General features: G+C 44.1%; 1 protein-coding gene across 2 annotated transcripts in view; it reads left to right on the plus strand.

The window, feature by feature from the left end:
• The window catches only part of MEGF10 (multiple EGF like domains 10), a 179,231-nt gene that overhangs the window by 136,120 nt on the left and 28,451 nt on the right, over positions 1–14,660 (plus strand). For both annotated transcript variants that reach the window (XM_053665335.1, XM_037138214.2), the window contains exons 11-13: positions 1,453–1,573; positions 2,261–2,424; positions 4,592–4,694. In XM_053665335.1, the coding sequence (XP_053521310.1) occupies positions 1,453–1,573; positions 2,261–2,424; positions 4,592–4,694 (388 nt within the window). The remainder of the gene's footprint in view (positions 1–1,452; positions 1,574–2,260; positions 2,425–4,591; positions 4,695–14,660) is intronic.

The raw sequence follows: 14,660 nt of genomic DNA on the forward strand, positions 1-14,660 counted from the left end.
ATTGATACCATGACTTATATGACCTTTTCTAAAGTGCAATGAATATGCTAAAATCAATCCCACCATTAACAAGAAGAGGAAAGAGAAAACTAGTGAGAAGTGATATAAGTAATTACCTGAGAATGATGAGTGAGAAATCTGGTAAAACAATAAATGTGTCATTAATAGTTAATTATTAATATATGTCATAAAGGATGATATGTTATAATTATTTTTACATGATTATTTTACTGTTTTATACGCAAGAAAGAAATTACTTTTCCAAGGAAGATATATTTTGTTGTCAACAGTTTCTTCCTTAATTCCATATAATTTGAAAGCACATAACATATCAAGTTAGCATGTATTATGCATTATGCAATGGTTAGTAATACATAAGTGTTTCAGTTTCTTTGAGAATCTAGAACTTAACAAAAATGCCCTCATATGCTGATAGAGCAGAATTTTGCCTATATTCTAGGCTGTCTTAGCCATGGACCAGGAATCTTTATTTTAAAGGGAAATGGATTGTTCTTGAATAATTTTCTCCCAGTTTAAAGAGGAGGACATTAAAGTGTGAAGGACATTGATGATTATTCCAGAGCACATCATGTAGGACAAGGGGACCGTAAAGTCTCTGAGCTGAGGGGGGTCTTTACAGGGTTTTCTCTTTTTTAAAAGATTTTATTTATTTCTTTTTAGACAGAGGAGAAGGGAGGGAGAGAGAGAGGGACAGAAACATCCATGTGTGGTTGCCTCTCTCATGCGCCCCCACCAGGGACCTGGCCCACAACCCAGGCATGTGCTCTGACTGGGAATCAAACCAGTGACCCATAGGTTCACAGGCTGGCACTCAATCCACTGAGCCACACCACCCAGGGCAGGGGTTTCAAATCTATGCCACAGTCCTTTGGTTGAGCCCTGGAATCTGCCTTGTCTTAAAGAGTCCCTTCTGTTTTTAAAGTAAGTGACCTTCTTTGGTGGCCAACTTTTACCTTTCAGATAAGATGCCGTCGGATAATAAATTGATCCTGTGGGCCGTTCCTCTGCTGCACCCACTGATCAGATCACATACTTATTATACGACGGAGTCTAGGAAGCATTGCAATTTAATGTGCAGTTCATATTTATGTTCATTTATCGACAGTAACTTTACAGCTACAGTTTATTGTTATATATCTACTTGCCTGAGCAAGGACAAAAGGTTTTATATTTGCTACAAAGGAAAACTAATGAAGGCAGCAGGCTTTTTCGGGTATGGTTCAATACTGTATCATAACATGGGCCGGCTGGCATTGCCCTTGAATCTGTAAATTTGTGTAGTGGTGACATTGCAGCAAGTCTTTAACATACAATGGGTTACAGTCAGAGAGGGAGCATAATCAGCATCACCAAGATGTATTTTTGTTTATTGGCGTGGGCCTTGCGTCATTCGGTAGAACTGCAGGCACTTTCCCGTTTGCCTCCCTCTAGGGAACCGACTGCTCCGCCCCGTGTCCTCTGGGGACCTACGGGGTGAACTGTTCCTCTCTCTGTGGCTGTAAGAACGATGCCATCTGCTCTCCTGTGGACGGGTCCTGTTCTTGCAAGGCAGGTGAGTGAGTACTAGAGCCTTTTATCTGATCCTGACCCTGCCATCTCCTGAAGTCACAGGGAAGAAAACTTGACTGGGATTCTAGGCCCAGCTGTGCCAAAATTCAGTGCCTGGCCTCAGCAAGCCTTCAGCCAGGGTGGGTTCTCCTGCACTCCTGAGTCAAGGGAAGAGGCTCATTCTTAGGAGATAATCTCTGAAGTTGCTGCCCACTTCAACAGTCTGTGTGTCTCTGCACTTTGGGGATGAGTAAGCTGAGCAGGCACATGTCCGTGCCCCTGAATTCACTGACCTGGAGTCATGACGAGCAATGCAGCCAGGCACCGATTTCACGTGAGCACCAGAATGGTCTGTCTGCAGTTCCTACAGTGGCCAGGATCCTAGATACTCAGTGTTCATGGTTAACAGGGTCCTGCTTTAAAGGCAGATAAATATTTCACTTTCCCAACCTGAACAAAACTCAGCATCACTGTGCATTCGAGGGACCCCCACTCCATGCCTCTTTGCTCTGTGGCACTTGCCATATTGGCATCTGCGTGACAGATCAACAGCGCACATCTCTGTGCTGGGGCTGCGGGACACCACTGTGCATCTCGAGGATGCTTCTAAAGGGAAAGTGACATGGGAGGGCTCAGCAAAACTCCCTGCTGCCTCTGTTCCCTCACACACTCTGCGTCCTTGTCATGGCAGGCTGGCACGGCGTGGACTGTTCCATCAGCTGCCCCAGCGGCACATGGGGCTTTGGCTGTAACTTAACCTGCCAGTGCCTCCATGGCGGAGCCTGCAACACCCTGGATGGGACATGCACCTGTGCACCGGGATGGCGTGGGGCGAAGTGCGAGCTGCCCTGCCAGGTACCACCAAACCAGTACCCGAGCTGGGGATGCCTCGGAGTCTAGGCCAGAGGGTTAGCCTCTTCTCGCAGTTTTCCTGAGTTAAGGTGTCTGAGTGCAAACCAACCTCAGGAATTATTGGAAGAACTAAGGTAAAGGGGTAGACATGGAAATTGGTTAGGCAGCTTTCTAAGAATCACTTCTTTTTCTCCTTTGTCTCTATTCAGGTTCCCCCCAATGCCATCCCCGCCCCCGTCCATATTTTCTGTTCTTATGCACCCATCTCTTCCTGGCAGCCAGTCAGCAGCGCCTGTCCATCACCCAGTGTGTGCCTCCCTACTCAGTAAAGAGTTTGGTTCCATTGTGATGGAAATCCTCCAGCCTTTGGGTGGGACCGTGGCAGAAGGTGTCACAGACATGCTCACAGAGGCGGTGAGAGAAGGTTTGAAAACAGCCGTCTGTTAATGCAACTAACTCTGGAGTCACAAGAGTCCGCAGAGATTTCCAACCCTGACTCCAGTCCCTTAACCTGCTCTGGAGATCTTCATCATTAGAAATCCCCGCTGTGTCACCTGCAGGCTGGCTGACAAAGGGTGCAACTGGAAAGGGCTTTCTGTGTGATTTCTCTTTCTTCCCAAATGAAGCACGTGGCCATTTCTTCCCTTCTTTTCCATCGTTCTTTCTTCCTATTACATTTCTTTTCTCCTGAGCCTTTAAGCGTTCTCCCTGGTATGTGTTCCCTGCCTCCTGGAGAAGGTCGAATAGCCCAGAGGACACTGTGACCCCCTGAGCAGAGCCCCTCACGAAGGGCATCCACAGAGGTCCTTTGCTCCCTGGGCTTCCTCCTCATCAAGTACAAGCCATTTCCCAAAGCAGAGAGGGCCCGCCCTGGCCTATTTCATGCTCTGCGAACCCTTAAAGGGGACAAAATGAAGTTAGCCATGCTCCCTCTCACCCGCCCGTGAACCCAGTATCCGTGCCCTTAGAAGGGCTTGAAGATCTCCTTTCTACCCAGCCTGGCTGTGGACAGAGCAAAGCCTCTGGCACCCTCTTGACCTTTTATTTATTTTTTTCATATATTAGGTGTGTTATTAAATCAGCTAAACCAGTGGTTTGGCAGTTGATATGGTAGCAAAACTATATCCTATGCAACCCCATCAAACATTAGTGGGCCTAAAAAGTCGTTTATTTATTTTATTTTAGTAAGTGTAATAATCTGTACAATGACTTGCCACCTAACCTCCACAGCTGTTTCGTGCTGGTGCACGGGTTCCTCCCCTTGTGCACCCCTGTTTCCTCAGTGCTGGGTGGCACTTTCCTCAGTGCTAGAAACACTGAGGCTTCTAGCACGTGCCCTCGGCTCCTCAGGATCTGGCAGGAAAGAGCAGGGCTTGTCAGTGCACTGCTTTCCACTCCTCGCCCACAGACTAAGTGGCCACGTCCACAGTCTCATCTCAGGTGGCCCGGCCACGCTGGTGTGCGTGTGAGAACGCAGATGTCTGCAGTGGGGTGGGGGTGGTGGCAGGGATGGTGAGCCTGCAGGGGCTTCGTGCTCTCGGAATCCTCAATCAGAACGCCCCGTTTTGTCTAGACCTCTGCCTCAAGAGGAGGCTGGTTACCTAGGAAAAGTAACAGAAAACTTTCATCTCCCTTAATGTTCCACATATCCCACTGGCAACTTATGGAAACAAACTTAACTTAGTTAGAGCTATAACACTTCTTAAAACTTTGGAGCTTCTCTGTGTGGGTCAGGCTACTCCCCTTGTACTAAAGAATAGAAAGCCTTGTAGGGAATGTTGAACTGTTTAAAAGAAATATTTAGGAGCAAAGAAAGTATGTTAACAAGTCGCGGCTTACAGTAAGATAAAAAAGATTATTCGAATTAGTTGGCATATTTGCGTATCTCTGCATTATGCATATCAGCATATTAGTCTCATTGATTTCACCAAGTCGTATGTCCCAACCATACGTCAGAGCTAAACTAAGGTCTGAGGGACTTTAAAATACTGGCCTCCTGGAGCCTGTGGTTTGGGGTCCACGGAGATGTGGAAGGAGGTGGTTAGAAGGCATGACGTTGCTGCGAGGTGATTGGGAGGAGAGGGGGTGCTGCCCCTGAAACAGCTGACCGAGGCCCCTTTGGTCTCCCGTTGTCGGACTCCCCCTGTCCTCACTGCTGTCTTCCACGCAGGACGGCACGTACGGGCTGAACTGCGCCGAGCGCTGCGACTGCAGCCACGCGGATGGCTGCCACCCCACCACAGGCCACTGCCGCTGCCTCCCCGGATGGTCAGGTGAGCCCAGGACACAGGAGCCTCGCCCTCTATGCCTAGCACTGCTCCTTGCTCTTTCAAAGAACACACACATGTCAGCTGTGCAGAAAAAATGAAAATGCAGTCGTCTCCAGTAAGCTGACAGATTTTTTACCCAAGAAATATTACTGTTGGGCCTAATTCATCTGTAATCCAGGAGTGACTTTTTGCTAAATGGTACAGGGCAGTTCTCCTGAGCCTTCGCAGAGGGTCCAGCTGTCAGAATTCAGGCCAGCAAGAGGGGAAAACGTGAATTGCTTTGAAGAGTGGAGCAGGATCTCTGCGGTATTTTTGAGCACTAGAGAAAGAATTATTGAACCATAAAAATATAATTAAGCTCACCTTACCGAGACAGAAATATTAAATATTAATATGGTCAATATGCAAAAATTAAAATAGTCATTGCTAGAAATGAAAGTTGTCAAATTTACCTTTTCTTATAATAATGTTTGTCATAAAAATTCATAATATGGTTGAATACCAATGTTCTAATCAAGTCTCTCCTGATTTATATTACTCCGTGGTTTCAGCAGGAAGTTTAACAAATTAATGGGGGTCTTCAAGAGGAAGAATAGCTTTTGTCCATGATGGATAGCCCTGGAAGAATGGCACCAACTGCCCAAGCAAATTGGAATCTTGTTCTTTTTTATTCATCAAATCAAGCCTATCATTAAAAAAAAAAGCCAATACTTTTGGCTTTTTCAAATCATTTTTAGGAAAAGCTATAAATGGCAATGCAATAGAACAGTTATTGAACATTGGGATGACTGAACTAAACATATTGATGACCATTTCTGCTGGAAGTAAAATAAAATACTGATTGCTGATTTGCCAATTTAAAGTGAAACCTTGTCATACTACGGACTGGATTAAAGGTAGATAAATGAACCAGAACTTCCTTCTATAATTACCTACTCTCGGAAGTCACTGGTGTGTGCATATATGTATTTGTATATATATTGTATTCGTATCTAAATATATTTGTATATAAATTTAGAGAGGAGAGGAAATTTGTAAGAGCACACTTTCCATATTGATGCTTCAGTTTCCTCCAAAACATTTTCAACTGTCCTCTAAAAAAATTGGTAATAACGAGCTAAATATCCTTTTAGTGGTGGTTCGTATTTTCAGAAGGTGGATCTTTCAGGAGAGAGTCTTAGGCCTCCCTACCAGCTATGTCACATTTAGGACATTGTGGCATCAGGATGGTCTTACTTTTTAGCAAAAATGCTTACAAAGAAGACTCTAGAGAAGGGATAATAAGGAAGGCTTACTGTGCAGTGCTTACTGCAGGCTCACAACTCTATGAGGTAGGAAATATTTATTTTCTCCTTTCTACAGATCAAGAAGCCGAAGCAAAGAAATGTTAGGTGTCTGAGCCAAAGTTCCAGAGTCGATGAATGTGAGAGGGTTTGCCCTAATGCACCCACTGCGTATGTAGCTCTTTCAACGACTGCACCCACCTGCCATGTGCAGACTTATTCCAGGAGGTGCTGGAACAGAGGGCAGTTTCGTTGAGATTCATTTTCGTTCTGGATGAAGACTTCTAGGAATTATATGAGAGGACCATGGTGATCAGTGTGATTGATCTATAGATCAATCAATCAATTCCTCTCTATATAAGTATATATGTATAATAGCTTTATTGAGATATAATCATATACCATAGAATTCACCTATTTAAAGTGTACAACTCAGTAGTTTTCAGTGTATTCAAATAATAGTACACCATGATCAATTTTAGAAGATTTTTATCACCTTCAAAAGTTAGTATTCAGTGGCATTAATTCCCTATTTACCCCTAATTCTTTCTACTGCCTCCTGCCCCTCCCTAAGCAGCCACTAATCTTCCTCGCTGTTTCTGTAGATCTGCCTGTTCTGGACACTGTATGGACTCACACAGGATGTGGTGTTTTGTGACTGGTTTCCTTCACTCAACATTTGTTTTTGAGTTTCATCTATATTGGAGTGTATGTCAGTGCTTCATTTGTTTTGGCTGCCAAGTAATATTTTATTATATGGATAGACCATATTTTATTTATCCGTTCATCACTGATAGATATTTGGGTTGTTTCCACTTTAAGGCCATTTATAGATACCGAATTTTGCAGATGGTAAGATGCACCGGACTATAACACACACCTAGGTTTTAGAGGAGGAAAATAGGAAAAAGATTCTTGAAGCAAACAATGTGGTAAAATATTTAATAACATAAACAACATATGCCGCTGCCCCCTCCCCCACAGTGAGCCAGGTACACTACATTTGGACTATAAGAGGCACCCCCCCATTTCCTCCGAAATTTGGGGGGGGGGAGGAACATGTGTCTTATAGTCCAAAAAATATGGTAAGTTTTTGTATGGATGTATATAGGTTGGATATATATTTAGAACTGGAATTTCTAGGTCATATGATAATTTTAACCTTTTTAAAATTAAAAATGAAAAAGAATTGCTAAAATTTTTTCCAAAGTGGCTGCACCATTTTACATTCCCACCAGCAGTGAGTGTATGAGGGTTCCAAGTGTTTCATATGTACACTATCATTTGGCTTTTTTATTATAACCATTCTGTTATAGTTGGTAGGAAGTAGTATCTCATTGGTTTTGATTTGTACTTCCCTAATGAGTAATGATGTTTAATATATTTTTATGTGGTTATTGGCCATCTGTATATCTTCTTGTTGAAATATCTATACATATTTTTGTTTATTTTTAATTGAGATGTTTGTCTTTTTATTATTGAGTGGTAGTAGTTCTTACATGTGCTAGATATATGTCCTTTATGGGATACAAGACTTGCAGATAGTTTCTTTCATTGTCTGACTTATTTTGCTCACCTTTTGATGGTGCCTTTTGCGGCAGAAAAGTTTTTATTTTGATGAGGTTCAGTTTGTGCATTTTTTTCCTTTTGCTGCTTATGCTTTTGTCATCAAATCTGAGAAACCATTGACTAATCCAGGGCCACAAAGATTTATGCTTTTATATTCTTATAAGAATTTTATAGTTTTAGCTTTTACACTTTTAGCTCTACGTGTTGGTCTTTGATCCACTTTGAGTTCACTTTTTACACATGGTAGAGGTAAGTGTTCAACTTCATTCTTTTGCACGTTGAGTATCTAGTTCTGGTACCATTTGCTGAAAAGGCTGTTCTCCAGTTAGTTGTCTTGACACTCTTGTCAAAAATCAGTTGGCCATGAATGTGTTAAAGTTTATTTCTAGACTCTCACTTCTATTCCATTGATATATCCTTAGGCCAGTACCATACTGTTTTGACTGTTTCATCTTGGTAGAAAACTTTGAAATTGGGAAGTGTGAGTTCTCTAACTTTGGTCTTCATTTTCAAGATTGTTTTCACTATTCTGGGTCCCCTGAATTTGCATATCAGCATGTCAATTCCTGCAAAGAAATAAGGTGGAAATTCAATGAGGATTGAGTCTATAGATCAATGGGAGGAATACTGCCAATTTAACACCATTAGGTCTTCAGACCCTTGAAAGCAGGATGCTATGAGTCACCTCTTCAGTGATGTCTCTCAGCTCCTCGGAATCTGTTGAGAGCTGCTTTGGCTTCTGACAGGAATGAACTGAGACGAGCTGCCACTCCTTGATTTCCGGTGTCTGAGAGCTACCTTGGGACACAGGCCATGGCTGGTGTAATGGCCTTTCTTTTCTGTTAATAGGAGCTGCCCACAGACACATTGGCTCCCTGGCCTTCTAGTTCCTCCTTGATTTACAAAAGCTGAGACAACTCAGACTTCACAATATGAAGTTCCCTCTTCTCATGCTTCTGTTTGGTTCTCAGTGACTAAATGTTAAAACCATTACTTCAGGGATTAGAGCAGATTTTGTGACACAAGAGTCCTTGAACTTCTCAATCGGAGTGACCAACACTAAGTGCTCAATGACCACCTTGAAGCTAAGCAGTATTTTTTAATCCCCAGTGAATTCAGAAATTTCCTTACGGAAAGGCCATATCATTTGTTTTGGTCAAAACTCCACCAAGTCTACACTTGACCTTTGAGTATATAGAAATTGTGAGGTGTTCCTGAACACACCAGTATCCACCTGCTTCGATGATTTAGGACCAGCCTGTGAAAGGCCTACTCTCGTGGACATGAGAAAATCAGGAGCTGTGATTTGGCCTGAAGCCAGTCCCCAAATGTGCTCGTTGCATTCCACAGTCTGGGTCATGGGGTAAGACAAATGATCGCATCTGGCCTTAGACCCTGGGAGCTCCTGCGGGAATGCAGTGGCTTTGTCACACAACATAATCTTGTAATCCTTTGTCCATCTGTGACTGGTCTGCTTCCCAAAGAGGGGGAAGCTTTGCCACTTCGTGTTGCTCTATCGTGTGTTGCCCACCATTTCTTTGCTCACAGCCCCAGAGACTTGTTCACCTGGGGCTCCCATGTCGGTGCTGGGTCTGCACATATCAAAGGCTGCTGTGAGATGTTTTTTTTTTCGAGAGGTCACCCCCCTCCTCACAGGACACACATGGTATAAGCAAATGTTTGTCAAGGAAAGAGAGTTCCTGAAGTTCCAGAAAGCACCCTACCATTGGGTCAAGGATTGGCTTATTTTTCGAAAAGAAAACAATAAAAGAAGCATAGCCTCTGTATATTTACACAGAACAGCATCCCATTGCCAGTGCTGGGTAGGCTCTTGATTTTTCCCCACAAACTTGTTTTGGGTAAGTACCTCGAAAGGACCTTCTCCAGTATAAAGAAAGGTTTGCTTTCCACTTAAACTCCAGTTTCAGGGACAAATCAATAGCATCAGCTCAAGGAAACCCCATTGCTGAGATTGCTGGAGGTAAAATGTTAAGAATTGTTGGAGAGGGTAGCAACGTGTGGGATAGCAGTGAGGCTTTTGTGAAGGCATCAATGAAATCTAACACAGGGACCTGGGCTCTTCCCCTGACCAAGCCAACAAGGTGGTGGAGGGGCACCTGTGATGCTCAGTCACTGGCCGACGGAGGCTGATCAGGCCTCTGAGGTTGGAGCCAGAGACAGGCAGGGCTCAGAAGAGTTGTGTCCCTCTTTCCAAAGAAATGGATGTGCCTACACTGAGCAAGTCATGTGCTAGCCTGATACACTAAGAAATTCGCCTTGCTTTCTTACCATTGGGCTCATCCTGCGCTCCTCATAACTTCACCCCCTGTCCTAACGTTCGACTGTCTTTTTGTCTTAAAGGAACCAAGATTCTTATTTATTTCTACTATAACTGATAGCCCCATTTTATGTAGTCATAAAAAATTCTTCATAATTCCTACCACGTAGGTTAAACAAAACATAAGTTGCACCTGACATCCCAGATACCATTTCCAAAAGAAATGTCCCATTGTTCAAAGCAAAACACGTGCACTTGTATTATATGTGGCTATTTTAAACCCCAGTTTATTGACATTTTTAACCAGTGGGCTGCTTTATCAAAAAGGAGCAGACTTCAGTAAAAAAAAGCTTAGGGGAAAATGAAACACCTGTCAGGATGTAGGCTATGTCCTGGGCTCCTTCTCCCACACCTCTGCGCCACACACACACACACACACACACACACACACACACACACAGAGCTATAAAATGAGACTGGCTTTTCAAAATGAGCATTCTGAAATTCCAGATGTCAATGAAATATAATTTGAGGCATGTGTGTGTATGTGTGTATTCCCAAAGCAGTGGAGAGGTATGCTTCACAAAGTATTTTTCAAAACCAGTAGAAACACGCTGACATTTCTTTTCTGCCTTTCTGCTCTGACTTCAGTCAGCCAGGATTTTGAGGTCTCATTCCAGCATCTGGAACACATGCAGTCCCCAGCCTGTTTCTCAGCCCTGGCTAAGCTCACCACGACCTAGAAACTCTTTTACATGTTCCCAGTCCCCACCGCACACCTACTGCTTATCGAATGGCAGTGCGGAGGGTGGGTGAGGAAGAGGACGGTACCATTGCCAGCTCAGAAGCACTTTCTGTACAAACTTGGAAAAGGTCTGGAAGTTCCTTAGGGTGTACTTCTTGGGAGGTAGCTTGTGGGCTGGATTTTTGCCCTGACTTAGCCCTGGCTGAGATTCTCATATAGTGTGCGGCCTTACTTGGTAGACCTGTTGGCTGTTTCAGAAGTTGTCCTGGCAGTCCGTGCAGTGGCTGTTCCCAGTCTGTAGACGGGCCTCTGCTCTGCCTTGCTACTCTTGTTATTGAAGGGGAACATTTCTGTGACAGAGCCTTACAAGCAGTTGCAAAAGACTACAGGAGGCTGAGGGATGAATTCATGTCAGAGGAAAAAAACATTATTGGTAAAGTTAGAGAAAAGAGATTAGGATGCCACATCAACCTCCAGGGGTCTTGGGAAAGAGGAAGGGACTAGCAGGGCATGGTACAATGGAAAGAAGTACAAAGGAGAGGAGGAAGAGAAGTGGCTTCTCCTCTGAGCCCAGACGAGAAGGGGGGCATTGGAAGAAGGAAAACCTGGAGGCAAGTTTATGAGAAGAGGCTGGCTTCTCTACTCTGCCCAGCAAGCAGAACTAGGCCTGTAGTGGTCCTGGGCCCTGTCCAGAAGGACACCTCTTTTTTGAAACCTTCCTCAAATACACCAAGTTTGACCATTTGAGTAAGTGAACTGCTACTTCAGGTACTACTGATCTGTCTAAGGTGATCTCCTGTGCATCTGAGAGATACCTGAATTGTTATTATAAGGGGAGACATCCATTTCTTGTCCAGTGACATGTAAGTGCAAATTCAAGTGCAAATGGGTTTTAAAGAATATACCTAATCATCCATGAGTGTAACTGACACACTATCCGACTCTTTAGGGTACTGAAGGGTGGAGAATGTGTGCAGGAGCATAGGTCTCTCTGTCTACATGGTTTTAGGGTGAAGGGGTCATGTAAAAGCAGAATGTGGGGGCCCTGATGGGGTGGTGGTGGAGGGAAGGGCTCACCTTCCCAAAAGAAAGGCTGCAGAAAAACACGAAGTTCCCCGATCTCCCAGTCTGCCTAGTAGTCTGTTCTCTGCTTTTATCTGGGCCCACTCTAAGGCAGGCCATGCTTTCTGGTGTTTTTGTCTTATAGATGCAAATGCAAACATCTCTGATTTATATGACTTTTCAGTATTTTTTTCAACTTGGCTCTTTGTATAAAGCAGATTATTTTTTCTAATGGATCTTTGAAATTCACAGTATCCAAATACTTGACAAATTTAACAACCATTTGTTGGTTGTCTCCAGGTTGTATGAGCCACAGTGCTTAGGTGCTGGGCACACGAAGCCAAGCTGTAAGTGCCACTAGGTCCCAGGCTGCAGAAAGACGGTCCCAGTCTCTCAGGCAGGCATTGCACACGCAGGGGCAGGCACGCCAGCGAATAACTTCTCACACTACAATGTGCCGCCTCTTCATTGGCTGGAGGATTAGAAAGAGCAGAAAAGTATTATGACTAAGTACTGTAGTCCCTTTCTTCTATAATCACCAGGCCCAATTATTATGAACAAATCTCTCTCTTGGCTCTACTGTATGTTTAACAGCTTGTTGCTCAGGAACGAGACAGCGACTTGAAATCATTTCCTTCATTTGCTAACACCCCAAATATTGCAATGCTGGCATAAGGAATATAAACAATTAAACAGGACAAGGAGTTTGGGTGTTACCCCCGAGAAGGGGAAATAATGACACCCCAGATGATTCATTTACCACATTCACGGAATCACAAGTGCCTAGTGAACGCTGACTTCACATTGAGGCCGCTGGCATTGGGCATCAGGCATTAAAGGCACGAACATTTCTTTAGAGCTGCTTAGCTGAAGTTTATCACGATCATTCAGCCATTGCCTAGCAACTTGTGAAGGCTATCAAAGAGCTCTTTGTCCTCAGGCCTGGCAAAAACAGACCCTCACACATCTCCTTATCAGCATCAGAACATTTATCAGGGAAAAAGGCTTCCTTTCAGCCAGAGATTCCTGCAAATTTAAAGATACCCTCTTCCTATTTTGTCTCATCAGCCAAATAGTTTAGGAACTTGTTTCCTGAAGTAACTAATATTAGAGCCTTAACCTGTACTTTGGGAAAGATTCCACAAGAATTTCCTCAAGAGGTCCCATAATTCTTCTATTGCTTTATAATCTGGGCTAGCATTAAAGAACACAGACCTGAGCTCATGAAAGTGTATCTTCTCAAAAATAAGCAGGGCAGACATTTCCACCCTTAGTTTAAGGGAAGGGTCACCGTTTTAGGGGTACAAAATGTAAACATGCTGGCTTCCTGGTTTCAGTGGGCTCTCGGCACTTCCTCAGGGAGAAAAGCTTGGCCTGGTTCCTCCATCCAGTTGGAAAATGGTCCTAAATATCACATCAAAAAAGGGACTGGGCTTATGAGTTCATTCAACAAATATTTGACACCTTCCATGTGCCAGGCACTGTAGTGAACTAAAACAGGCACCATCTCCCCTTCGCAGACCTGCCAGCCTTCATGAGTTACCCTGGTGGGGCACGGGGTGGGGCAGGGCTCCCCGTTCATCTGCATTCGCTCCTGTTTTTCTCTGGAATTCATTTTTCCCCTGCATCCCCATTGCCATTACTTTTGTTATATATTTTTTCCCATTACTGGCAGGTCTTTCTTCCATATTCACCATCAAAGCATCTTCTGCTCTTCTACAAAACATAGGTTTAATTACACACATCCCCTACTGAGTTGTTCATTTGGTCCCTATTAACACTGTTACCAAACTAAAGGGATTTGCTCACCTGCGCGCATCAAAGCTCAATCAAATGTGAACAAGAGTTTGCAGCAAAGAAAGTAGTTTATTATTTTAGAAGATGGCACCAAACTGGAGTCACAGTTGAGCCATTGTTTCAAGACCTGGCTCCCCGGTGGCTTCCAGGGGGAAAATCATGAATTATGGTGGAGTTAGGGTCCTGGTCTCTACCGGTTGGTTAGCGCTAGGGTAGGCATAGTTAGTTGGTAAGGCATCTCTGGTCCTGATGTCAGCCATGGTGTCTCTTGGTCTGGTTTCACAAGGGTGTGGGTTGGTGGGGTCATTCTGCTTCTCTGGGTCTGGACCTGAAGCACAACTGAAAACTAGATGTTATCTTTAGTTTGAGTAAAACTCTGTCTCTTTGATCAACAGACCTCAGGTCTTGTTCCTAAGATTATTTGATGCTGACCAAAACTTCATTGTCCCGAGGGCTTTATGATTAAGGGAGTGGACATGCAAGGGAGAGGGAGGTGGCTGAGCCAGGGTACTGAATGAGGCCAGTTTTAATCAAAAGGACAGAAAGGAGAAAAGATCAGTTAAAGATATGGAGTTTCTGTGGGGTCACAACTCCAGGAGGAAGTTCACACTCCACGGTTGGCGTTCCTGGCCCTTCTCTACGTGACAAATGCCTGGCTGCCCTGCCGACCCCCCACTCTCCACAGCCCCAGTTTCAGTGGTCCCCAACTTGGGATTCCTGAAGGATGAGACACATAACTTCTTTGGGCCTCTGAGCCTCACACCCAACTTTCCTTTAGCTTGGAGCCTTCACAAGTGACCTTCTTCTCCTACGGTGATCCCCAGGAGGGTTGGCGTGCCTGTTCTGGGGCCATTATCAGTTTAGATTTAGAGGTGGTTTCTGAAGGGACCTCTCACCAGCAAGCCGGCAGTGGTCAGCCCCCATGAACGTTTACTGAGTTGAAGTCTCTCTTCTGTCTTCGACAAGCAAGGAAATAAAAAGATGTCTTGTAGGACTCTAGTAAAGTTGGCAAACACGAGGATGAGATCAGTGGAAATAATTCAGGAATAAAACACACATACACACAGAGCCAAAAATAATGATTAAAGCAAACTTATAGTTCCCTCGCCCAGAAAAAATGTCACTGTATGCCTGCATAGAAGCCACATCGGTAGCATGTACTCTGGTATCCCCTCTGTGAGTCTCATTGCTTAAAATCTCACACTTAGAGATTTATTTGTAAGGCTCTTAATGTG

The sequence above is a fragment of the Artibeus jamaicensis genome, unplaced genomic scaffold (assembly GCF_021234435.1).
Source record: "Artibeus jamaicensis isolate MK-2021 breed Jamaican fruit bat unplaced genomic scaffold, CSHL_Jam_final contig_402, whole genome shotgun sequence".
NCBI lineage: Eukaryota > Metazoa > Chordata > Mammalia > Chiroptera > Phyllostomidae > Artibeus > Artibeus jamaicensis.